At 38.9% G+C, this 26,725-nt stretch overlaps 1 protein-coding gene across 1 annotated transcript in view; it reads left to right on the top strand.

Moving 5' to 3' along the window:
* The window catches only part of cntn5 (contactin 5), a gene marked incomplete at its 3' end in the record, with an annotated part of 94,000 nt that overhangs the window by 46,204 nt on the left and 21,071 nt on the right, over positions 1-26,725 (top strand). Inside the window, exons 7-11 of the mRNA XM_080502406.1 lie at positions 2,466-2,568; positions 10,543-10,724; positions 16,610-16,746; positions 16,898-17,027; positions 22,810-22,954. Coding sequence (XP_080358532.1) covers positions 2,466-2,568; positions 10,543-10,724; positions 16,610-16,746; positions 16,898-17,027; positions 22,810-22,954 — 697 coding nt within the window. The remainder of the gene's footprint in view (positions 1-2,465; positions 2,569-10,542; positions 10,725-16,609; positions 16,747-16,897; positions 17,028-22,809; positions 22,955-26,725) is intronic.

Raw genomic sequence — 26,725 nt, 5'->3', positions numbered from 1 at the left:
TTGAAATATTACAAACGCATTATGTGTGAAGAGCTGCTTTGGACCCATAAATGTTGAGAATGAGATTGAAATTGAAAAGTTCTTTGGAACAAATATCATAAAAGTCCTTTTCCATACGTCATGGGCCACAATTCAATAAACCTGGCTCCTTCTGCTGCATTCATTCTGGCACATAAAAAGTGTCAGGTACACGTAGGAGGTGTAATTATGGTTGCTCAAATGTCACACCGGTCGTTTGTCTTTCCGATCGTGCACTTTATAATGCATGTGGAGCCACACTGCACATGTTCGGATATGTTTTGATGTGAGGTCGGGCAGGTGGTGGAGTTCCAAGCGAGCACATCATGTGTGGATTCAACATTTTGCTAGGGGGGAAAAAAAAAAAGTAAAAGTCTCGTTTAGTATTAATTTCATTCCCTTCAAACAGGACCAATAATAGGAATTAGACCTGAGACGAAGGTTGTTCCAGATCTGTGACATATTATCCCTGCAAATGGAAATAAACACACAGCTCATCATAGTGGCGAATAAACAATGAAATTGTGTCCTCTGGCTATGACTTGGAATGAAGGTGTTAGTCATAGTAGCACTTAGCAAGACTGATAACGCATTATCACTTGTGTCCTTCACAATGTGTTTGGGAATTTGCCAGAGGATTACTAATTCTCGAGGACCACAAAGTTCTTCTTCCCGTTGCCGCTTGCAGAATATTTGTTATTGAATCATTTTAATGGTTTGTCTCTGTCAGTAATGGTTTTTCTGTGTTGCAGATTTCGAGTAAGTTATCTTTGTACTTTGTGCTTGTGCCTAAACGTGTGCTCCATAATGAAAAATGTTACCACTTTCTTCAAACACCAAGATGTAATACAGCAGTAGATGAAGCCAGCCTACTTTATCACTGTTCTTTGCGGAGATCATGAGAGTGATTATGCGTGCGCATGCCCTGAATTTGCAATGAAGCAGAACCAATTAAGAAACGGTATATAAAACAACCAATAATTGAAATGTGTTAGCCAGTGTGAAGGATGCGTACTCCACACCTGTGCACTGCAATGATTTAATTTAAAGCATGTCATATAGCTGACATAAGAAACCTTTTGGAAAGTGTGCTCATCACTTACTGTTTACATTATTACACAGAGATGATGAAAACTGAAATCCCTATTACTTTTAAATGATCACTCTCTTTGTTTCTATGTCTCATTTTAGACATTTAGAATAGAATAGAAACAAAACTAGGAAAAAAAGTTAAATATCAAGGAAGACAGGGCAATATTAAATATTAATATTTACAAGCTTTCTGGTGACTAATAAAATAGTGTGGAGTGGTGTATATAGTTTCTTATATTTGCGCTTTGAAATCTTTGAAGTATAGCATACAAACAATGTTGTGCTCAAAATTTTAAGTTAGTAGAATACCACCATGCATTGTATGGTATGATGAACCTATCCAACTTGTTTATAGACAGCAACCGTGTAATAACTCATCTCCATACTCTGAATTTGGTACAAAAAAAAAAAAATCTAATAATGTATTTTGTGAGCCTACTGAACCAACCACGTTCTCACTTTAATCCTCTGCTGTTTGTAGAAATCAAGAGTAATTATTCACATGCATGCTCTGAATCTGAAATAAAGCAGTACCAATAGCTCTATTAACAAAGTGTATAAAGTGAAGGCTGCTAAGTGAAAGTTGTACCAGATGGTGTGCATACTATTCATCCCCCCACTTGTATGCTGCAATGATTTAATTTCAGCATTTTGAGAGGCTGAAATCAGAAATCCTTTGAATCCTTAAATTTGTAGTTGTACTTTCTTCCTCGCTTGCTGCTGACGTGCTCATTATGCATCGGTGATGGAAAAGGAAGTTCTGATTATTCTCATTGCTGTGGTCAGCCTCTATGCTGCACAGTTAAATGAGAGAATGCTGGGAAATGGGTAAACTGCTCCTGCATTCTTTTCCGTCATAATGTATATCAAAAATGATATTCTTTCTTGCCCTAAATTTTCCAACTGTTTTTGAGTCTAATATAAAAAAATTATAATAATTCTACAGTAGCATGGTAAATCTAGCCAATTATTTGCTGTTGTTTGTCGAGGTCAAACGTGTGATTATTCACTCACATGCTCCGAATTTGAAATAAAGCAACACCAATAGCTCTATTAATAAACTGTGCATAAAGTGAAGGTTGATCATTTAAATTTGTACCAGATGGTTTTCATAGTGATTTCATTTACCTCAAGTATTTCGAGAGGTTGAAAATCTTAAGGAAAATTCAATTTTTTTGTTGCCTTTTCTTTTGATGGAAAAAGAAATGACTATTTTTTCTGAATCACTATGGTCAGTTTCTGTGCCGCACTGTGCAAGTAAAACTGGAGAATGGTGGTAAATGGGGAAGGTGGAAGGCTCCCGTAATCTCCTTTTTCCTAATGTCTGCAATTTCTCTTTCTCTTTCCCTTTGCAGGTGTCATGGGTGAATACGAGCCCAAAATTGAAGTGCATTTCCCGACATCTGTCCTGGCTGCTAAAGGAGTCACAGTCAGGCTGGAGTGCTTTGCTCTGGGGAAGTAAGTAAACAAGGACATCCGTATTGCACAAATGCAGGTCGCCGTTCATTGTGGCCGGATCATATTAATCACCAGGAACAGTAAACTGGAGACTATCGCTGCACTGCTGCTCAGAGAGCCTTTTGATAACACTGCCTGTGTTTTCTTTTTTTTTCTTGTTTTCCATCTCCTTTAAATTACATTATTCCATTACCTGAATGGGAGCCAGCCATATCTTGTCTTCAGGCAGTATGTTAAGTGATTGCAGCATAGTGACTCGGTTGTTAGACGGCATGTTAGCGCATGGGGGCGGGGGGGGGGGTGGCGGGACTGGTGACACGGGTGGGGGGGCAGGGAATTCAGCCTTGGGAACTTATGAGTTCTTATAATTGAGAGCCATAATGTATCTGTGCTTGCTGGGTGCATTCAGCGTCCACTGTGAACGTAGAAAGCCAAGGTTATATGTTGGGGAGGTGGGGGGTGAAATTGGTAATAGTTGTCCGCCAGGAGGGAAATCACTCTTTTGTCCACGGAGACTGAATCCAGACCACTTACCACAGTTACTAAAGTTAGCAGCGCTCCCTTCATGCTTCACTAAACTATTGCCTTGAACAACGTTTTTGTACTCAAAAAAAGAAAAGAAAACTGATTTGTGAGTGGTTACAAAAATAGTTTTCACTGTACTGCATAATCTGTTATCACCATAAATCCATTATTGTTGTTGTTCATCATGAATTATTCAGTTTAGTTTCATATCTTAAAAGCAAACACATTCTAATCTACAGACAACTAAGAGCCGCGCAATTATTTACCTTGATTTTAATTAATTATCTACATCATGGCAAGTCACTTCCTGAATCTAGAGATGGAGCATTTTTTTTTTTTGTTGGGATCCAATTTTTATTTTTTTGCATGATCATTTCAAACGCGACCTGCCATATGAACATGATCGGACCGGATGCCCAAACAGCGTAAAATCCACACACTTCCATAAAAACCAGACCAAATCTCAACCTGTGTAGGAATCATGTTAAAACCATAAAACTGTTATATGTGTCATAATGAACACGGCATAAACACTCAAATGCACAAAATAAACAAAGTTAGAAGGTAAGAGAATTTGGCTCCTTAATTGGGGGATACCCGCCATATCTGGCGATGCTGGTCAGACCGTGTAGATCCATTTTGTTTTTTCCTTTTTTTTTCTTTTTTTTTTCAAGTGGTTGTTAAATACAAGCTGACAGAATTTAGACAACATGACAAGGGAAAGAAGAAAGAGTATGAGAATGAGGGAAAAAAGAGGACATCGCTTTTAACAGCTTTTAACATTTTGGCGGTGCTGCTTCCTCCGGCACTTATCCCTGATATCAGTCACACGTCAATGGTGAAGCATTCACATGTAGATAAATATCAGAATTGTTACCACACACATGAACGAGGCCTTGGTTTAGTGTGAAAAAAATGTAAATTAGAGCTTTCGCATGGCCACAAAACGGGTCAAATATCGGTCGCTTGTTATTAAAAATCAGAATTGGCTTGAATTTCCCTGCAGTGTGAACGAGGACTTAGATTCTGTTTTTCCATTAAGCTGAACAGGACTTTCAGGATTCTTTGACTCCTCGCCCTGTACTTCCATCAATGAAGTAATTTGTGCACGATGGCTTTCAGTCAGACCGGGATCTCGGTGACTTACCTTTTATGCAGAGATGAATGATTTATAAATGCGCCCTATTAAGGAATGTCAGTCTTTATATAGCTCCGAAAATGAAGTTAGAATGGGTTCTGTACTGCTGTTGATCAATATGCATGATGGCACCACTATCCAGTAAGGGGAGAAAAGCTCTTTGTGCACGACTGCGAGAGCTCCTTGAAGTGATGGTCTGTTGTGATATTTACCCGTGACAGTGCTTTGTAGGCCCCAGCCAAGGGCGAAGAGAACATTGAGACGATGAAAATGAAAAACAGTATATTATAAAAGCCCTCTCAACTTTTTAAAGAGTTTTGAACTGTGATCACCTTGTATGTTATTGGGTCCTACCTTGATGACTCATCCTACAAACACAGCAGGGGGTCAGAAGTTGATACAACAATGGCAGAAACTCTGAAATCAGTAGAACATGTCCTGTTAAGTTCAGGTTAGGCACTTTTATTTATTCCAAATAGGCAATTTAATTTGCAGCTTCCCCAAATTGATCAAGCAAACAACAAATACACGTTTGTTTTGGTTTGTGCTGCTTCCATTCATGGTCTCCAATAGCACATAATGTGATCATGTGTATATTTATGAAAAAATCCTCTGACAGAGCCTGAGTGAACGTCAGCAATAAGCTTGCTTCTCTTTACTACTTCCCAAATAAATAAATTAAGTTATTAGTGATCGGGCTCAAACTAAATAATCAGATCAATGAAATCCAGTAAATACATTCAAATAATACAGTTGTAAAAATGGTCAATTTTATCTAAAATGTATAGGATTGGAAGCTTAACAGCAAAAGAAAAAAAAATACTTTCCAACATGTTGCATCAAACATATTGGCGGATAATTATCTTTGAATTCTTCATTATGTAAATTTTTCTTCAAGTTATTTTGGGCTCTCCTTGAAACCACATATCAAAGTAAAACTGCTCATTTACTATGTTTGCGATTTAACTTGTTTACGATGACTTTCTTTTTGAATATTTCATCATTTATTTTCTTTCTTTCTTTCTTTCTTTCTTTCTTTCTTTCTTTCTTTCTTTCTTTCTTTCTTTCTTTCTTTCTTTCTTTCTTTCTTTCTTTCTTTCTTTCTTTCTCTATAAAACTCAAATGCAACTTTTTGAAAATGGCTCCCAAGGTGGAACCTTTTGAAAACACTCTGATTCAGCCTCTGTGAAAACAGCAGGAAAATGCTACGTTTCTGAAATGCTGCTACTGTGCATGCACGCCGTGGTCGTTTGTAGTAAATACTTCTTCTGTACATGCAATGGTCAGCAATGTCACCTGATAACCACAACAACCACAGACTACAAGCTCCAGTCGAGCTGCAGAAGCGACTGACGCTAGCAGCAGGAGGAGCCTAAATTTCTATGTGCGCCGTCTTCTTCTGCGTTTTTGGTGTGTTTGGTGAGTCACAGTGCCCCTATAGGCCTGCCATGTGCACGACATGCCCTGAAGACTTGTGTTCATAGAGACGTGTGGATGGAATTTTTTTTGAGAACCCCAGGGAGAAAAAAGATTGTTTTGCCTGGTGTGGCTGTGGCCTTAATGTTTATACCTTATTGTTCTTTGCACGTGTGTGTGGTCTCAGTACAAAAATAAACATCTGCAGCAACTCGCCACCTGGCATGCCAACTCCATTGCTTTCGCTTTCAGAATCTTTAAAAAAAAAAGATTTTCTGAATTGAAAACGCACAAACAACGCATTTTCACTTGAAACATTGTGTCAACAGGGCAAAGTACAAAAACTAAAGCATGAGGAATCTCTTAAGGATTCTGTTCAGTATTTCACTGACTTGTTTCGAAAAGCTGCACAATCTATACATCTTGTGACATAAGTGTTGAAGTAAATGAGGAGCTATCGCCCTGCCTGGAGCGAGTGACATGTAATAGATATAGCCTATGTACACAGCAGCAACATGGTATATTAATAGAGTGAGTTGTCAAGATAACAACAAATCCATGTTTATAGCTTGTAAACAGCATTTTATCGTTCAGTCTATATCACTTTCTACTTTTTGTCTGGGGAGTTGCCATGAATGACAATAACCACCTATAGATGATGATACTGGATTTACACATTCAATTTAAAGCCCTGCCATCATGATCTGATCCACAAGCAACTCTGGAAAGTGCAACACTATTAGCCGCTTTTATTTCAAAGAATATTGAAGTACAAAGTTCGCTGCGGTGCAAAAGGCCTTGTACATTTGATGGGTTACACATTCAACCCACTCATTTCCACTTAAAATACAATATGTGGCATGTTCTGTGCGCTTTCATCCAAATTGCACTGGAGTAGTGAATCTGCTCTTACAATTTCAGCGACCCCAGAGAGAATCAAACCCTTGAGGCTGTGCAGTTACTTTACCTCATTCAGCTGCATTTTCAACTTCACAAAGTGCCTCTTCACTCGCCACATTTTACATCTTTGGCACTGCTGCTTTTTAAAAGACACTTGTTTGTGCTCTCATCATGCAGGTAAAATGTATATTTAGATACACCTTTCCAAACAGTTCACAAGTTCATAAAAGGGAACTGAGAAATTGAAGGCTTCGCGGGCGATCTCTGTTGTAGTGTATTATCTAGAGCTTAATGATCTGAAGGAAACCCATTTGCTGTTATATTTTGATATTAGATTTGATGTAGAACGAGTCCAAGCAAGGTCATAGTGGTTGTGTTAAAGGCTAATTAAAATGCAATCTGCCGAGCTGGCCAATAGGCATTTTCTTCAATTGAAATCCACAACACCTTACATGAACTCTGCACAGTGTTTGGAGTATTGAGTGCCGAGTTTGTGCACTTTATTAAATGAGTCAGAATGACCAGAGTTAAAGAGTTTGTGTCAACAGCTTAACAAGACAGCAACAGGAAGAGGTTCTTGATTTGTTTTTAAACTGGGTGAGCCTATTCCCCACGTACCTGCCCTGGAGCCCAGTGAGCATGTACAGGCCGGCTGCTCGTTATTCAGCCTCCGAGGAGAAATCCTGCCACCAACTCCAGGAGAATCGCTCTCAACCCCTCAAGATCTCTATAGATTCCCTTTGTTCTCTTACGAGTCAAGAGTTTAGTGCAAGCAAAGGTCTCCAGACAAGTTCTCCATCAGTAACACATGAAATGCTTCACAACAACTCAATGAAGTTACTTATGAATACTGATCAGCTCTTGTTGGTTTTCCATTCTGCACCCAATCATTGCGCCAGAATAGACCCGTAATAGAACATGCATTCTTAATTTGACCTCAAGTTTCGTATTTGACCTCAGAGTCTGGAAACATTTTCTTTATTTCTGAGACAAAAATATTGTATAATTATACACCTGTTCGACCAGGATCCTGTTATGGAAGTTGCAGCTTTCAATTATGATTCCAATTTCTAACGCACGCTGCTATAAAAACTCAGCAATAAAAGGGGACAGCATGCAAGCTGCTGTTGAGTCATTAATTAGTTTTAAAACTAAAATTAAAAGAAAATGTACAAATCATTAGTCTACAAAAGATCATGTGACCCTAAAGTCCTGTCCAAATTGAAAAAGAAACGCTTTGTTTAATGTGAAACGCCGTACGAATATTAATTTAAGTCCATCGCAGCCGAGAGCACTTCGTTGTCCTTGTGAAAGTAGAATGGATAAAATAGGCTCAGGGATGTAACATTTCCACCGTGGTTAAATGATTGATGGGTTTACCATAGGTTTGTACGGTGTCACATTCCCATCTTTCACAGACCTGTCAAATCTACTTGTCATACAAGAGAGTACAGACACAGAGCACAGAGTAAGACATTCTCTTTCTGCATGCCCAAGACATCTATCATACGGACCTATAGGGAAATCCATGAATGAACAGGGGCCCAATAACGTCGCCTGAATACTAATCTTGAAATCTCTGTAATAACCAGGTTTTAATATGGTCCCTGTCCCTTGGATGTATGGGATCTAATGGGCATCGTTTGTTACAGTAGGTACACGAGTGGTCAAAATATGATTCACAAACGTTAAATCCTCATCATTGATTGGGGGGGCGGGTATAATGACACAATTAAGGATTGGACATACTGGATTAAATGGGACACTTAATAAGTTATGAAAACATCAAGATGGAAAATGTGAACAGTGTGGGACGTTTGAGCCAGTACAGCATGTTATGATGGAATGTAAAACATATGAGGAGGAGAGAAGAACATTCAAGGAAGCACTTGAGAGAACAAGGTGTTTCTTTAATTTAACTAATTTACTATAAGGAGACAGTGAGGAGTCTATTTAGGTTTCTATAGAGAGCAAAATTAGTAGGAAGAACTCGAGACTGTAACTGCCTGAGCTTGTTCCAACTCCAGCCCAGTAGGTGGCGGTAATGCTACCTTGAATAGCTAGCAAACTGTCATAAAACACAAAAAAATAAGATGTCATGGGGGAAAATGTTTGACAGGTCGACTGTCATTCTGTGGAAGAAATACAGAAAACCCACTTGACAACTCTGTCCATCTCCTCTTAAACAACTTCCACATCGGTGACCCTGACATTTGAACATGTCTATCGAGAACGCACAAGCCGGCGGGGTCACAATGTTTGCAGATACCGTCAAGTAACCTGAGTTTTGGCAACATGACCCGGAGCCATGGTTTCAGCATGTCGAAGCCAAATTCCAGCTCTTGAGGCATCACAGCGGACAACACGAAACACTCCCAATGGTGGGTGTTGGTGCAACTCAGCCGTTATGGCTGTGACCTCCGAACAGGACTTAAGTAACCTCTTTTTTTTTCTTTTTTTTTATGATTCTGTGGTACCATTCTGAATGTTTGGGGAGGCCTGTGTGGTGCACCTTAAGGAAGGTTCTCTCGTTCAGAGTGGAGTGAGTGTGACGGTGACGTGTGGGGAGTGTTGGTGATGCGGTAGGTTATAAAGGAGGAAGTGCCGTGATGTCATGGGGGAAAATGTTTGACAGGTCTACCATCATTCTGTGTGGAGGAATAAAGTAAACCAGCTCGACAGCTCTGTCCGTCTCCTCTTTAACGGCCTCCACAACAGTATATTATTAGCCCTCGTGGTGGTATAGTGGTTTTGGGTTTCCTCTTTATACTCCGGTTTCCTGACAAGGTCCAATAGCATCCATTTCCTGTGGTTGACTGATGACTCTGAAATTGCCCTGTGATGAACTTGCACCTTGTCAGCTGGGAACAGCAGCCTGGAATCCTGAACTGGAATAGTGTGGAGGATGGATGGATGAATAGATGCAGCAATGATTGTAGTTTTAAAAGATGAATGCATTATATTATGAGGAGATCATCCGGATAGATTTATTCAGTTCAGGCTCTCGGTGTGCTGGAGCTCATTCAGGCTAACTGAGGCTCTGTTTACACAACGTTTCACGTGAAAACATATCTTATTTGCGTTCATATTTCAGAAACATGGAAAACGATCTCGTTTGGGCCACTCGTGGTTGCTTTTGGTTGTTTTTTTAAATTAAACCACACACAAGTGCATGCAGAGAACAATATGCTATAAACATTAACAATGCTGAGTCCACAGACCTTCGTGTGGACAGATGGCCATGTTGAATGGCTATTCTGGGTGTCTGTCAACTTTAAAACTACCAACTCCCAAGAGAAAATGGACAATGAGGCATGACAGTCGAGAGGCCGCCATAGTTATTATTATTCACCTCATCATGCATATCCAGAAGAACTATTTACTATCTCCACGGGACCCATGTGCAGTACCAGTGTTTCAGAAAATTTACATTTCCCCCATTTCCACAGGCAGAGTCTGAGTGTTTTGTAAAATCTCCGCTTCGGGAGCTGCATTTTCCAAGGTTCTGAGCACCGTTGTCGTGTAAACAGACACCCGAAGCGCCACACAAATTTTCATTTGGAAATATTGACATGTAAGCCGGACCTCAGTCCCTTATTTATGTTGTCTTCTATTCCTCTTTTTTCATCATCATGGCCTTCCTCCTCGTCTCCTTTTTCATCTTCTTAGACGTTGATGTACCTTTTGTAAAAGTAGCTCCTTTTCCCAATCTTTAAAGCAGCCAAACTAAACTTGCAGAGAAACATAGATAGAGTGTCACTTTGTGTCATCACTTAAAACTTTATTAAAAAGTAAACTAGCATATTAAGAAAAACTTTAAATGTCACCGTGATATAAATCTGCTCTGACATTATGCTGGTTCGGCGAGAACATTTGGTGAATTATGCAAGTTGCATCACTGCAGCCGGCACATACTTTGTGTAAATACTGCCTATGCTCCTGTTTTACTGTAGCACCAGGCGAGGCATACATTACTTCCCTTTCTCTTTCCACAGCCCGGTGCCAACGATCACATGGAGGAAGATAAATGGCAACATCCCAAAAAAAGCTAGACTCCGGAAGTCCCAGGCTGTACTTGAGATTCCCAATATCCAGCTGGAGGACTCGGGAACTTATGAATGCAAAGCTGAGAATCCAAGAGGAGGCACTGCTTTTAAAGGACATCTGCAGGTCTACAGTGAGTCTCACTATCCTGTTTTTGTTTTTTTTCTTATTCCACCTCGATCTGCTTCAACTCGCTGGTTCTGTGCAGCCTTTATACATTAAATAACATGAAGCATACATTAGGAGAGTGTTGATGTATTAATTCCCAGAATAGCTTGAGTTAGTGTTCCACGTTCATCAGAAGACATTTTGATATATGCTTTTTTTTTTCTTTCCTTTTTTTCTCCAAGCATTTTATAATAATGTAATGTAGCAAGCTAGTTATAGGGGGCTGAAATTCAAAGCTGGGGACCAAAGTCAGTCCTTGGGAATGTTCTGAATAGTCTTAGAACTAATTATACATCCGATATAGACGATCAGTGAGAAAGTGTTCATCACTACAATAAATGAGAACTTTCTTTGAGTTGAGCCTGACTGGAGTCTCTCAAGTGAGGTGTCAGGAGTGTTTTAGGATGATTTGACTCAGAAGTAGCTTCCATTAAAGACGGGGCTTTGGATTAAGCAGCTCGGTTTCTTTTTTATTTTATTTATTTTTTTGAACACATTTCCTGCCACTGAGGCCTGATAGCGACATCATACTTATATGGTTTGGGGACATTTCACTGTGCTTTGCGCCAGAAAGTTCCATTAATATTGGTTTTCTGCTGAGATTGTTGTTTTGGTAGTAATTCTTTGTTTTTTGCAAAAATCTAGTTTCCACAATTTCCACTCCCTATCAATAATAAGTTCTGCTGATGTTGCTTGTTTTCTGCCGTCACTGTCAAACTGTCAAAATCATGTTCTTCTTTTGTTGTTACTCCTTTGTTAAATGTATGTACCTACTCAAAAGTCATGTTAATATCAGACAGAGCTGATCAGGTTATTTTAATCGAACAGTTGGACAGTGTTTGGATCAGTATGTTATAGTATGTATAGTATTAACAAGGGTCTGTTGCCACCCCTCTCTCCTCAATCTTCTCTCTTCTCTCTCTCTTTGAGCATTCCCACCCAGTCGTGCACAGCAGCCATGCCAACCTCTAATAAAGGCAGCAACAGGAGGAGATTCCAAGTCTCTTCCTGTGGCAAGAGCAAAAACTGTAGTGACATCGGAAGGCTCTCAATCACATCATATTGTTTGCCCAAGCTGCCAATTAAGACAAGGGAAGACGAAAAAAAGAAGGAATGGCATCGAGTAAAAACTATCACTGGCAAACTCTGAAAAGAGACTCTCACTCATGCCTTTACAACTTTGTTATAATTGAAGGATATAATTCAATTAAGAACAGTTTGAAGCTTCACAATGATGAGAAACTGAACTGCTTCGAAGATGACAAACTTTGTTATGTGGATGCAACCCTCCCACTCGTCTCCGCCCGTGCCATGTGCACAATTCCAAGATACTGGACTGCTACAACCTTGGTAGGACACGCTTCCAAGGCCCTGCACTTCTTGGTAACCTCCATTCTGTTGACATCACAAGGAGAATAGGAAGCCTAATTTATATCAGCCCCACACTAAATGTAATTTATGCAGGTCAGTTGGTAGTTTGAACTTTCATTGTGCGGGAGACCTTCTTGGCCATAATCATTCAATCAACACGCACGAAGAAAAAAGAAGCGTATTCTAGTGGAGGTGCCATATGCGAAGAATAGAAAGAGAACGTGTTCGGCATGCAAATGTGGGAGAATAAGCTCTCAACTGGCGGTGTCTTCCTGTCTACAAACACTGCACAATACAGAGCACAGAGTGTGTCACACTATGCACACTGATCTGGAAAGGTTTTTATGTTTGAAACAAACCAAATATTACATAAAAGATGTCAAGTCAAGGCCTACATTTCTATTAAGCTCTGAGCTTTTAAAATGTTTATATATTGTCTTTTATTAAGTGGACTGATAAATGGCCTCACACAGCTTTTTCCCATAATGTTTTTACCAGACACTTTTAGTTTAAATGTGACACACATCAGTAAATGAATTGCTCAAGGGTACCACAAAAACAAACTTGTACTGACAATAGTGTTTTTTAAGGGTAGACTATGATTTCTTGGGAGATTACATTGAAATATCAATCCTTTCAGGAAACAGAAGGAAAAAAAACATTATTCATTTATTGCATAATCAAAGGGTTTTCTCGTGCTAAAGAGATTCAAACCTGTTACACCAACAGCATTAAAGCATATTATAAATCAGAGTTGCGCATCATAAGGGCCATATGTGGCCCTTTAGCTTTGCTTAGCTGGCGCTCAGGGTGTCACTGGGAAATCCTGAATCAAATGATTCTTATTAATTGATTCATTACTAAAATAGTCACATTTTTCATGTATTTGGTCCCATTATTACATTATTAGTTGTCTGTAGCACCTTGGCGAGCAGAACTATCGACTGTTACCTCACAAGATTAGTGTTTCACAGTGGGGAAAGAAAGAAAGACGATTGATGATTTTTTTTTTTTATTAATTTACTGAACAAAAAGCACAGAACAGTTTAACCATGATTTACAGTCAAAGGCTGGTATAGAGAAAGTGATGTATAACAACAGTAGCTCATAAAAAAAAACATGTTAAACGCAAAAATAAGTCAACATCAAGTCCCGGCCCTCAATAGTATTGCTAATTTTTAATATGGCACTTTGGGGATATTAGTTGCCCAACCTAGATATAAATAATAGTCATCATTATGGTTGATGTGTTATTGTTGCACGATAATAATCATCATCATTGTAATAACTATCACAATGTGAATTATCATCGTAATGAATCTTTGTTGTAACATCGTAATCATAATTATCAATGGAAACATCGCTATAGTAATGTCAATCATCATAATAATCGTAAATATTATAAAACATGGTCTTTGTCATAACAATCATCAGCATCACAGCAATTGGTATTGTTCCTGGTTGTGATTATCATCATCAGAACAATCATTATTATCACCATAACAGTCAGCCTCATCACTGTAGTAACCACAATTGTCTGACACAACGTTTTCAAGTGAAAACACAGAAGTTTCATTGCGTTTTAGCTGTCCATTTACACAACAATAGTGTTGGAGCCACTGAATACATAACTTTCCTGAACCGCTGCTACTACACATGCACACCACGGCCGTCGTAACAAGTTGTTCTGCACATGCTCAACTCCTTCTTATGCACATGCTCAGTCAATGGACAATGACAACAATGTTTTCCTCCAGTGTGTCATATACTACTAGGACTTGTTAGTTTTATATTTTAGAGTCACCATTATAACAACCCAGCTCGGTCTTCTGTCCATGCGAATGTCTGTGTATGTATTTCCATTAACCAAGCATGAAACTTCATCGATAAAGCGCTTTAAATTAACCACAGCGGACCAAAGTGGTATGAGGAAAACAACAAGATTAAGAAGTGCTCAATTCACATGTTATAAAATAGTTAAAGAAACAAATATAACAAATAGTTCAAACAAATCAAATGGAAAAAACATGGGTAATATAAAAGTTGTTAAAAGATAACTAAAACCATTTATAACCTATTGTTGTTTGCCTGTTGTTGTCTTTACCATGAACCACAATATGCTTGTCCTCATCATCATTATTGCAATAATCATTGTGATAGCCATAAAAAAATTACTGTTTTTCAAAACAAAGTTTACAAAGTGATTTAAGATAAAAGTCAATAAAAACCTTCTTCAAAATGTTTTTGAAGTCGATCATGCTCCATGTTTATATTTATGCATCTACATATTTCACTGGGCAGGCTGAATCTAATCAAGCAAACAATAAAAAAAAAATCCCTAAAATTACACAGAACTACACCCTCCCCCACCCCTCCAACACACACGCACGCACACACACACACACACACACACACACACACACACACACACACACACCAGATTTAACAGATTTAGCTTCAGTAAGAAGTTTCATAAGCCCTTGTAAATGTGCACGAATTGAAAAATTCAAAACCGTAGATAAGACCCAGAAGATGAAAAGAGAGTAGGAGATGAAAAGAACCTGTACCGTGCTCAGATCTCGAGCTGTGACACTGCAGCGTGTTGAGCTGGACTGAAAATTGCGGATGGAGTGTTGGAAACACGGAGCAAGTGGGCTGCAGAAATAAAGAGGCAGGAGAGGCTTGACAGTAAAAAAGGCCCCCAAGGAAGGGCAGTTGCTTGGTTTAGCATTGGCCGTCAGCACACAACAGAAGCAAACATCTTGACAAACACCATCCAGATAGCTGTGGAAAATGAGCAAAGGGAAATGTTTTCTTCCATTCACATAGAAATGCTTGTTTGCTTCCTGCACTTATTCAGTTGTTATCACCTTGATACAGTTTGGGTCGTGCAGTGACACTGACGAATTAAAAACATGAATGTGATCGGTTCTGGAGAGGAGAGGATGCCTTTCTTCTTTTTCACTATCTTTTGCCTACACCTGAGCCTTGTGTACATCACCCGCACATGCTCTATTCATAATTCACTCACAACTTGGGAGTTTCTTTCTGGGAGTACTCGTCTTATTCAAGGTGCTTGTTACTTTTGAGTGGATTTTTTTCTACCCTGAATTTTGCCGTTGTAATATTTACAGCCAATGGATAAGAACCCTGGATGCTGCTTGGCTTTTTGTGTTGTTGTTTTTTTTTGTGCATATTTAAACCTCTCTCCTTTTTTTCCCATGTCTATCTGGTAAAGCAGATAAGTGCAGTACAGAAACTCAGAAGCAATGAAAACGAGTGTGTCAACAACATGCAATGAATCAAGGATGTTTTTGCAGAAGCGTCAAAACACTGCTTAGAAATTACAGTCAAAAATATAAAAGGACACTATTGAAAAGAATTTCACCAAACTGGTCATGGTGTGTTAATATAAGCTGAATGGAGTTGTAACTAAAACCCCATTGACATGTTTTCATGTGAAAATGCAAAACATCCGTAGTGTGTTGGGTGTTTGGAGTGAGGGAAAAGGGCTACCCAAGGTGGAACTCTTTTAAAACACTATGACTCTGTCGCCGTGGAAATGGGAGAAAAGGAACTTTTCAGAAACGCTGCTTACTGCACATGTGCACCCCAGTTGTAGTAAGCAGTTCTTCTGCACAATAGATGAACAATACCAACAATGGCGTGCCATAACTCCCAGGCCATATTCTCCTGGGACTTTTTTTTTTTTTTTTTAAGTTTTAAAGTTAACAGTCATTGCAGCACGCATGTGTATGGTTTCATTACAAAAATTAACAGCGCTCACGAGTGGCCTGCAATCTTAATTACATTGTTTTCAGTGGGGTTTTTTTTGGTTATTTTTCCTTGGTCGGTACAGTCTCTCAATCGGAAGGTTGCAGGTTCAACCCGCATATCCTCCTGTCCATGTGTCGAAGTGCTTTTGAGCAAGACACTGAACCCCAAATTGCTCCCAATCGATGGTTTGATCAACTTGCACGAGAGTGTGAGTGTGAACGGGCGAATGCAATTAACAGTGTAAAGTGCTTTGAGGACTGCACAAGCAGTGGAAGAGTGCAATATCACCAAAGTACCATTTTTTACCATTCAGCCATTTTTGTGTAAATCATTTTCAACACTTTACCATGTGAAACTTTTCTGAAACAAAAGCAATGTGTTTTTGACTTAAAACACTGTGTAAATGGGCCTAATATTTTGACCAATGACGGATAGACTAGTGTTTAATTTTGTCTTTGATTTGGGTTTAAAAAGAATGAAATCAGTAAGTAATAACTTAAACATAACACATTTTCAAATATATTTTTTTATATTAATCTGAAGACAAGAAATTAATCTAAACTGGTTTTTCTTCTTTATTACTTGTTAACTTTTCATTCGTGCCTGATTTTCTTCTATAGCCATCTTTGTGCCTTGTGCATGTTTCAAGGATATATTACTTATTCCTGAACCTTTCCTCTTTCTTTTTTTTTTGTCTCCAAGCTCTCCCTCAGTGGGTCAGGATGATTAATGATACTCAGATGGATAGTGGAGAGAAGCTCCAATGGGAGTGCAAGGCCATGGGGAGGCCTCGGCCCACCTATCGCTGGCTCCGTAATGGTTTGCCCTTGACATCCCAGGTACCCATTTTACTTCACAGCGCCTTCTCCTTTGTTGATTGAGCCTTGAAACATCTGAATTATCCCTTTGAAACTTTGCGTGCACCGCATGCACGCCATCATGCAAAGTGCTCAGATATGACGTTCCTTTGTGCTTTTCTCTCTGTTCCAGGGCCGACTGGAGATACTGAACGGAGAACTGACCGTTCACAAAGTCCAGCAGGCGGATTCGGGGATGTACCAGTGCGTGGCGGAAAATAAATATGGGGCCATCTACTCTAACGCTGAACTCAAGATTTTAGGTAGCTCCAATTTTGGTTCATTAGATAAAGAGATGTATTAAGAAGCCTATTTCATATTTCTTTTAAACTCTCGCAAGGAATAAAACTGCACAGCAACTATTGACATGTGAATGAGGCACCGGATGATAGGCAACAGAGATTGAAATACAAGTGGAGAACGCTGAACTGTGAGATGTGCTGATTGGCAATCAATGGTCCCTGATTTCACCCGGGCCATGGACAGCATGAATAAAAGAACTCTTCTGGGCGTTTTCATCGAGGTGTCTGTGAGCATCAAGTTGAGCAGAGTCCTTACTAGTTTCTGCATAATTCCGAGGAGAATGAAAAGCAATGACTTGTAGGTATAGATTTATACTAATGGGAGCAAACGCGAGGAGTGAGACGTCAGTGGTTTCTCTGATGGAGTTTAATGACTCCATTAGGGCCTCCTCGCCACTCTGTCGTCTGTCATCAAAGCACAGACTACATCACAATCCCCATTAGTTTGAAAAAACAAACCCCCACTTCGGACATGACTTTCCTCCAGTCAGTGTTCCGAAGATTTAAAAGTAGATTATACTCATTTCCAAGTTATAAATTGTACAGGATGTACTTTTGAATTTGTTTCCATCTTTTGTTTTGTGCGTGTGGTGTAGATTTATACCTTCTTCTTTGTCTTCTTCAGAATTTTTTCTACCACATAATAACCTCATAGTGATGAAAGCCGCCTCACTAGCAAACCAGACAAAGTACATCACAGAAATGCATTTTGAAATCTGTGTAAAGCAGATCTGTCGCCTCTCAGAGAATGAAACTATTACAATTACCTCCAAGCTCACACTTTTCACAATACTGTTTCACAATACTATCTAACACTATTATCATATTTTCATGGAATTAATGGCATTTGATGAGGGGGAGCTTTTTACTGCTGTCAGGCTCTGCACTGGTAATACTTGTGGTCTTACACGAAAGGCAATACAAGTCAATTAATACGGCACAATTCAGACTCTGCGCATTTGAACCTGTGGTTACGATTAGTGAGAAAAAGCATGAGCGAGGATGTTTTTGGATAATGACAGAAACTGGTGCCATCAACAAATGTTATTTATTGACTATGACTGAATACACAATGTTTGGAATTAAACCAAAATATATGACTTGGTGTGAGGCAGATGTGCATCGTGGACGTGAGGCTGGTCTGCAGGGGATGTAAATTTTATCTCTATTCGAGGAGATAAATATATTCCTCCTGAGGAAAAAAATTCATTAGGCGGAAGCAGGAGAAGTAGAGCAGAATCGGTTGTATCCCTCCAGTTATACCCAAAAAAATCCCACCCTGCCTATTATAAAAACAATTAAAAGGTTGCATAGAGCAGGTAGTGCAAATAATTAAATAAATAAATAACACAACAACAGACTACAACTGCATCTGTAAAGCTGGTAAATAAATACCATTAATCCTAAAAATCTAATAATAAAAGCGTGGCTCACATATAAATGCAACAAAGAATGAAGGTCAAAGGTTACATATGTATCAGCAGGAGGTCAAGCAGTGATTAAAACTGAGTTTTTGGTAAAACCGGTTTCATTTTTATGTTGAGAGCGCAAGGGTGGGTGGGGGGTGGGGTTGTCAGCAGCTGCTTAAAGTAACTAAAAAGTTACTTATAATCTAACTTAGTTAGATAAATAATAATCAGCAAATAACTAAGTTACATTTTAAAGGAATAAATAGTTATCTGTAATCATTACTTTTTGCGGCAACACTGGTTATTGGTGACGCCGCCATGAAAGATGGCAAAAAAAGCATTAGCATTAGCCTCCCAGCCAGGCTGACAGGGTGAGTTTGTAATAACACAATGCATATTGCAACAGTTATAGCAGAAGCTTTCTTAACATTTCGCTGTATTTTGCACCAGAACCTTGTAGTTATTTTCAGTACTGTTTGATTTTGGGAAAATATCAACATTTCCATCACGTATACTCCGCGCCACAACAAAGAAACACTTTGAAGTTTATTTTTAAAGGTTATTATGACACTATTTTTATGGCCCAGTCCGCTCAAGTTGAAATTGGGCTGTATGTGGCCCCCTGTCAGATTATGTAATGTATTTAAATATCAATTCTTACTGAAAGCTTCAGCTTTGAAAAACTTTTCACCCTCTACTTAATGCTTTATTTTTCTTATCGTGATTGCAGAGTGGACACCCCGCCGTCCTCTGCTTTCATCCTCAATCGCTTCCTGTGTATAACCAAACATCTACTTGTAGATTTTAAGGACATTAAAAGTCAGGGGAACTGTGCTCTTCAGCCCCGATGCTTCCAGCTAAACACATAACAGACAGAATTGCTGCCTACTGTTTTCTCCTTGTCATCTCCTATACTGGGACACATCTGGTGACACCCATTCCCCTTTCATGTTTCCCCAAGGGACAGTTTGATTTACTGTCTCTGTGGCTTGCCCTTTTTTGAAGGGGAATCTCTGGCATTTAAAAAAAAAAAAAATACTGCTAATGGGCCAATTTTTTCCTTTTTTCCATCTATAGTTAAGACATGTTTTTTTTTTTTATGTTGGATAGACGACAGTGGCTTGCTTGATTTAAATTCAAGGTGTTGTCTGGTAGAGTCAAAAGTTCCTGATTTTAATAAGCTTTATCTGGGCTGGCGAGGAGGTGCTTTTCCCTTTTCCTCCGAGTCCCAGTCACATTGGTGATATTTGGACGCTGTTGACGAATGTTTTCATAACTATATCCCCCAGGCACATCTTCCCTGTGACCTGTGCTCTGCAGAGATGTCCACCAGCAAATGCTATCAGGACAGATTACATGACTAATAACAGCCTGCAGATGAGCGATCACTGGAGGCTACACGGGGGCAGCGGCTGCCCTGGCGTCTGTGATCTTGTCCCAGATCCAGCTCTTCTGGGAGGGTGGCGGGTGGAGCAATCCGGGTGCTGCTGCCACCAGCTGCAAGCTTGCTCTTACTTTGATTAAAACAAACACTCACAGCAACCGCTCCGTTTCCTGCTACTCTCCGTGTCCACAGGGACCTCTGCCACTCAGGCGAGCGACTCGGGGCTCAGAAACACAAGTGTTGGGAGGGAGAGGGGTCGCCCCCCCAGCTACAGATGGGATTGAATTGTCATTGTGGATAATGTCACCTATGAAACATCATTCAGGGTTTGAATAATCACAGTTGACAAAGCCTTGCAGCCTGTGGATGGCCTCGATGCGAGATGCAGCTGTATACCAGCACAACATCCACTCCATTGCCCGAAGGCTTATTTGGACCATTACTGCCTGATTCATTCTCCTGGGTGAGCCCATAATTGTTGTAAATATTTAAGTTATGCGTGTTTGTTATTCATGGGCAGCTTTGATAAATATGGGTTAAACCCACTCTTCAGTGCAATTCATCCAACCATGTCATTATTAACATGACAGTTATGTTTAATAATTAGGCTTCACAGTGTAGTGCGTTAGTGAACTCGCTCAGAAATAAGTGATTTATATTTATTGTTCTTTTTTGCCAATAAATGTACAGAGGAATTCTTATTTATCTTTTTTTTTTTTATACTATTTTGATGATGCCCTGTCACCAGTGATGTTACTCTGAACCCTTGAGCAATGTTTAATAATTACTCTGAAAAGCACCACTTGAAGAGGCAGAACAGCAATTCATTTATCAGTAATATTAGTCCTTTTACATTTTGCACAGTAACTGAAGCAGCGTTACACATATAGTTTTTACTCTCAGATCAGAAAAAGATTGTTACATTTTACTGTTTGCAAAAACATCTTTAAGGCTAAAAAGTCTATAAAAACATGCTTTTCTAATACTTAATTTATGAATTTCAGGGACTAATTAAAAAGAATAAAGTACTTCCATCTATCAGTATTATGAGTGATGTCTCTCTGAAGCATCCAGCAAATTACAAATAATCACTCAGTTGAAAAGGCACAACAACAATTATGTATTGTAAGTATTATCAGTCCGATTAGCACCCACGCAGTAATTAAAACAGTATTTGGCATCATTTTATTTCCATTCTCACCTCTGAAAAATCAAAACTAGGGGCTGGATTTACAGAGATCCGGCATAAAGCATGCTCACGAAAATAGATTGTAAATACTTTTGTGAGTGATTTACTGAGATGAATACCAAGTGGCATCACGCAGAAACAAGAGCATTGGTTGAGCGTGTATTATACCTTGTTCATATGAGAATATTCTGCTGGATCATTTGTTTGTTGTTTGTTTTCACTATGGAGATGGATCACTGAGCATCTTCAAGGAAAACAATGTAGATTTGCACATGTGAGTGGAGGAAGTTGGCAAACATGTACCGGTAGTTGCATTACTCTATCACTCGTAACAAAGTCAGAATTTGAGGAACTACACAATAATAGAGAATGAAAGTAGCTGGGTAGTTTGGACCTCGAATAAGGTGAAAACAAATGCAAATATGAACAATCCCAAAAAATGTTTTACATTGATGCTAAACAAAAACCATACAATCCCATCAGTGTTTTGTAGATCAGACTCAATCCTTCAGCTTCCACACGTCTGTGTGCACAATATCATGGTGGTGCTCATCTCGGTTAATGTAAATGTTTAACAGATCAGGCCCATCGCGCAACGTATGCTAGTGAGTGTTAAAACCATCTTCAATCCAACAGAGGTGTCCAGATATTATTTTTAATGAATCACATTCAGACATGTATTCATAGAGCCGTACGGATACCTTGAGGTAGAGTATATTCCTCACTTTTGTTGTAAAGCTATTAGTATCAGTCAAACGTATGTATATAGTTGTTGATAGGTGATGGGGGTTATTTAAATATCAATTATGGACATGTCTGTTATTGGAGCAGGATTTGTAATACGTAACTCAAATTCAAAATAAATTGGTAACTCAATTGATCAGCTATTAGCGGCAGAACATTAATTATGTTTACAAGTGATGTTTGTCCTTTCCAATATGAGCAGCCTGTAATTTAAGTGGCATTAGTCATCAACTTTAGGTATTTTTTTTATTTTGCTCTTGGGTCTTAAACTAATTCACAACAACAAGCAGGTAGGTTTGTGTTGCAAACAGATTGAACAAACACACAATAATGGGAGAATCTCATCTGTGTCTTTTAAAAAATGTTTGTTGTTTGAGCAGGGAGCAGATAATTAGTTGCCGTCAGATTTGCATTTGAAACAGGAGCTCACATTTCTACTGTTCAATTTTGTTGGTATTGGACCAAAACTCTAGAAAAATTAACACAGAAAAGGTTATGAGTTTTGCATCTCCTTCATGAAACAGACTGAACCCTTTTCTTGATTTGATTTATTGAGATTTAATGGCTGTAGAATTGAAAAATATGCAGTGACCAATAAAACCAAGAAAGCTACCGCAAAGTTTATGTTACACATGTGTGAGACACTGGTCTGTGATTGGTTGGTTGCACTGAGAAAGTCCTGGAGCTGCTGTAATAAGTTTATTCACAAAGCTATTTCAGACGGTTTTTGAATTTTTATATTTTTATCCAGGAGTTCTGATAATAAAAATTATTCATGCCAGATCCTGGTTAGTGGTGAACGGGTTAAATCATTTAAATCAGGTTGTATGAAGGGATTGGGTGTCCTTTAGAGAAGCATGCCTTTTTAATACCGAGTATCATGTCTCATGCATAATTCAGATAACTTGTCCAATTATTTATTCATGCAAGATTGGACTATTATTGTGTTGACCACAATTTGACAAGTTGTTGTTTTGTTTTTTTTCCAATTAATGTGTGTGTTTTTTTTCTCCACAGCATCTGCACCTGTCTTCATACCCAACCCAATACGAGTCATAGCAACATTAGGAAAAGATGTTTCCCTCGAATGTAAGCCGAGGGCATCACCCAAACCGAGGATAACATGGAGGAGAGGGGACAGGAGAATACAGCCCAATAAAAGGTAGAAGCTTCTCTCCCGGGTTTACATAGTGACTTTATCACTTTTATTCCGCCACAGCACATGCGTTGTTTGCATAATCTCTCGCCTTTTTTACATGAAGCTCGTGGAAAAAGGTTATAGCTGATAGCAGCGCTACTCAAGGACACTTGAAGAGCGTTCATGTCTACCTCCACATATTGAGGTCATCATTCCAGCCCTGAATCCCCAACTAAAATATTTGACATGAAATGGTGCTATTTGATGATTTTTTTTTTTTTTTAAAAGGTTGGAGCAACACCAAAAAAAAATGTAATGTAGAATATCACATTTTATGACATTGTTGCTACTATAAAGCTTCCCAGGTCTTTAGTTGCAGCACTGCATTCCACGGTTGAATGTAAACAAAGCTATTAAAAAGAGATATGCCTTTATCCAAGCATTTAAATCAGATCCCTGCTATTTAAATATTCTTTTTTTTATTACATGTGCACAGTATATCATCCTAATGGCTGCACCCAAGCGCTGCTGCAATTTCTGATATTGAAAGAGTAGAAGGAATTTATGAGAAACTTAAAATATGCCTGGATCCCTTCCTTGTGCGTCCAAAATAATATGTTGCCGGATGACTTTCAGCGTGTGAAATGAAATATTTTAGACTTAAAGGAAGGATTAATTTCTCTTTTTTATCACTGGGATAGATTATGTACATTGTCTTTGAAGACAGCAGCAGATTTACAGTGCCGGCACGCTGTTATCAGTTTCTATATATATATATCTTTTTTTTTAAATTATTATTATCATTTTACAGTTTAGAGAAAAGAATATTACGAGGGGAAGTTAATTGCCTTGTGAAATATGTATGAAGTTATGAAAAGTTTGTCTCCCTCAATTTCGTCATACAATTATTCATCACAGTTTCACAGCATAAATTCAGCTGTTATCGTTTGGGCTCAGGCCCTTGAGAAATTGTCTACATGTCTTGTTGTAACACATCACAGTTTCATTACTGTAACTGAAATTAAGTGTCACTGCTAAAATAAAACACCTCAGGTGCTGCCAAAGCTCCGGAGACTCCTCCTCAGCCCCACCTCCTCCTCCAGGACGCTGACAATTTAGGCCCCAACATTGCATTTGGAAATCACATGCAGTTTGATGCATCATCTTTTATGAGAAACAGCTCTCGGTTGCACCTAGAGGGGGGCCGTGCGGGACGAGGGCTCCATCAATCAAACTGAGAGATGCTGCCGGAATTATCAGTCACTGCCGAGCGTCCCAAGTTTAGAACGAGAGAAAAAGGGGGCCTTTTGTTTATCAGCCAAGATTCAGCAGTCTGTTCGGCGGTGGATAATCAGATCCGCAGCGTGTGGCTCCCCTCAAACAGACAGTGACAAATCTTCATGCCACTAACAGGTGGAGGGAAGTCAATCCAACATGCTAATTTTAGAGGAAATCTGAAAATCATTTCATTTGCCGTGAAAAGACTCAAACTCGTCCTCTGAGGAGGTTTTGTGGGTTTTTTTCCCCTTCAGTATCGCTGATGAATTGGTCGTGAGACTGTAGCCCCCTGAAATGATGATTAATGACCTTGGCTGGTCTGAATCTGATAAAAGCCTTTAAGATATTTGTCAAACCTTTGCAAATCCAATCTGTCAGAGTTGTCAACCAACGCGGCAGAGACATTCAAACCTGAACACCTGGATCTAGTTTCTATCTGACTATCTGAAGAAGTCGTCTTAAAAGCGCTTGAAGTTTCTTTTCTTCCAACACAAAGTATTGAAAACAACTCTGAGATGTTGTTGCTCCTCGGGGTCATTCATCATTCTCTCTCCATATCACACATGAATGTGGTTTATGCTCCACTTAATCTCTGCAGTGAGTAATTTTACCTTTTCTAGAAGATTCATCTCAAAGTGATAAACGCTGTGTTTAGCTTCTTCGAGCAGAAACCGATCCATCTTGCTGCACTAACGTCAGTCTGGCTGAAATCTGTCTGATGAGGGATCAGATTGTCCTGTTTACATTAACTCTGAATGAAGTGATCAGATTGATGTGTTGGTTTATGTATATAATCCTATAATGCTTTGCACTGTGATGTTGGCTGTTTGTCTCATGAATAAAGCTTGTTTTTTTTTGTAGCCGCAACACCACTATTACCTGATCATGATAAATACAGACCACTTTACATCTGTTATGTCTTCAATTAATTGTCTTATTTGGTGTTCGAGAATATTTTTTGTCAAAATACTGTGGGGAAAGAATGTGGTAAAATAGCCAATGAGCTGTTTTCATGTACTACTTTCTCCAAACTGATCGTGATTTGAATCAGATAGAAGTGTTTACATGACATGATTTTAATTAGATTGGTGTTTAATCAGATTACTTCAAGTCCACGTGTCCTCAGGTAGTGACATTTTTGTTAAGGTACTGAAGCAAAAAGGTGTATTCAATTTTGCTTGATTTCAAATCTGGTGAGGATTAATGATTGTCACCCAACATGAAGAATAACACCTGTTCGTTTGTATTATTATCTGTAATAATGTTAATGAATTCTGGATGTCAAAGCTACTTCATACAAAGAATTAATGAAATTATATCCATTATTATCTCCTTACATGATTTTGATGAGCTACTCTTCCCACTCAGTCTTCTGCATTTTGTCCAACAATTGGAGAATTACATACAGAATTCCAGTGTTAGAGAAAAATATCCTTCATCAGTTTAGAAAAGCAACTGAGATTAATAACAAGCTCAATTTGTCAATTAAAATTTTTTTTTTCTTAAAGGTATTTCATATTTGGCCACAAGATTGACCATAATGGAACAATTTATTCATTTGTATCTATTTATGAAACCATCATTACCAATAAAGGAAACATCAATAGCAATTAATTCAGCACAGCATCAACTCGTGTGGTTTATACTACAAGGAAGGACATTTCGCTACTCTGTAATGTGAAAATATTAATATAACAAAAAATGCTGTTCACTTGCAATTAAAGTGATCATCAGAAGAAGAAAAAAATCACACAAGTCACATCAGGGTTGGTGCAGGCATACTTACAAGTGCAAAATCATACACACCACATCTTCATTGTATCCCACTCAACTTTCATCTCACCTCCTAAATTGGCAGTGTATTAATTATAGCACTGCCTCCCGCTGATGATCACATTCACTCATTCTCTAGCGAGTCCGAGCAAAACCGTGCAAAATGTTCAATCATCTGTCACTCAGAGCATCTCAGGACTGAATGAATGAGCACATGAATTGTTCACACAATAGTCAGCGACACATAGCACCCCCCCCCCCCCCCCACCACCCCCCGATCCATATTTCACACTGTTGCCATCTGTCCATGTCTCTGGATCCCTGAGATGAAGGAGGGCACGCTTTGGCAGCAGCTTTGTTCCTTCTGCCGTCGCCAACCCAAACAGAATACTTGCCGACTGACATTTGGAAATGCAAAGCTAATACCTATATACAGTATACTGTAAATGGTCAAGCCTGACAGAACTTACTGTTATAGGATCCGTATACATTTAATTCTATTGTATTCTATTTAACCTATATTCACAATTTCAATAAAGGATTTAATGCTCTAAAAATGTTATTACATAACTAATTTACATCATTTACATTTTCTTTGAAGATAAAAGCATTTAATTATGGGGCTTTGCGTGTACACGTGTGCGCAATTATACACATTTACTGTGTATATGTGTGCATGCTTTTTCCCATTCAGTGTGTCATGTGTGTAAATCATATGGAAAGAGCAAAACAAATACAGCTTGA

This window comes from Blennius ocellaris (genome assembly GCF_963422515.1).
Source record: "Blennius ocellaris genome assembly, chromosome: 2".
Taxonomy (NCBI): domain Eukaryota; kingdom Metazoa; phylum Chordata; class Actinopteri; order Blenniiformes; family Blenniidae; genus Blennius; species Blennius ocellaris.
Note: the sequence above shows the minus strand (reverse complement) of the source record. Positions and strands in the feature narration are given on the sequence as shown.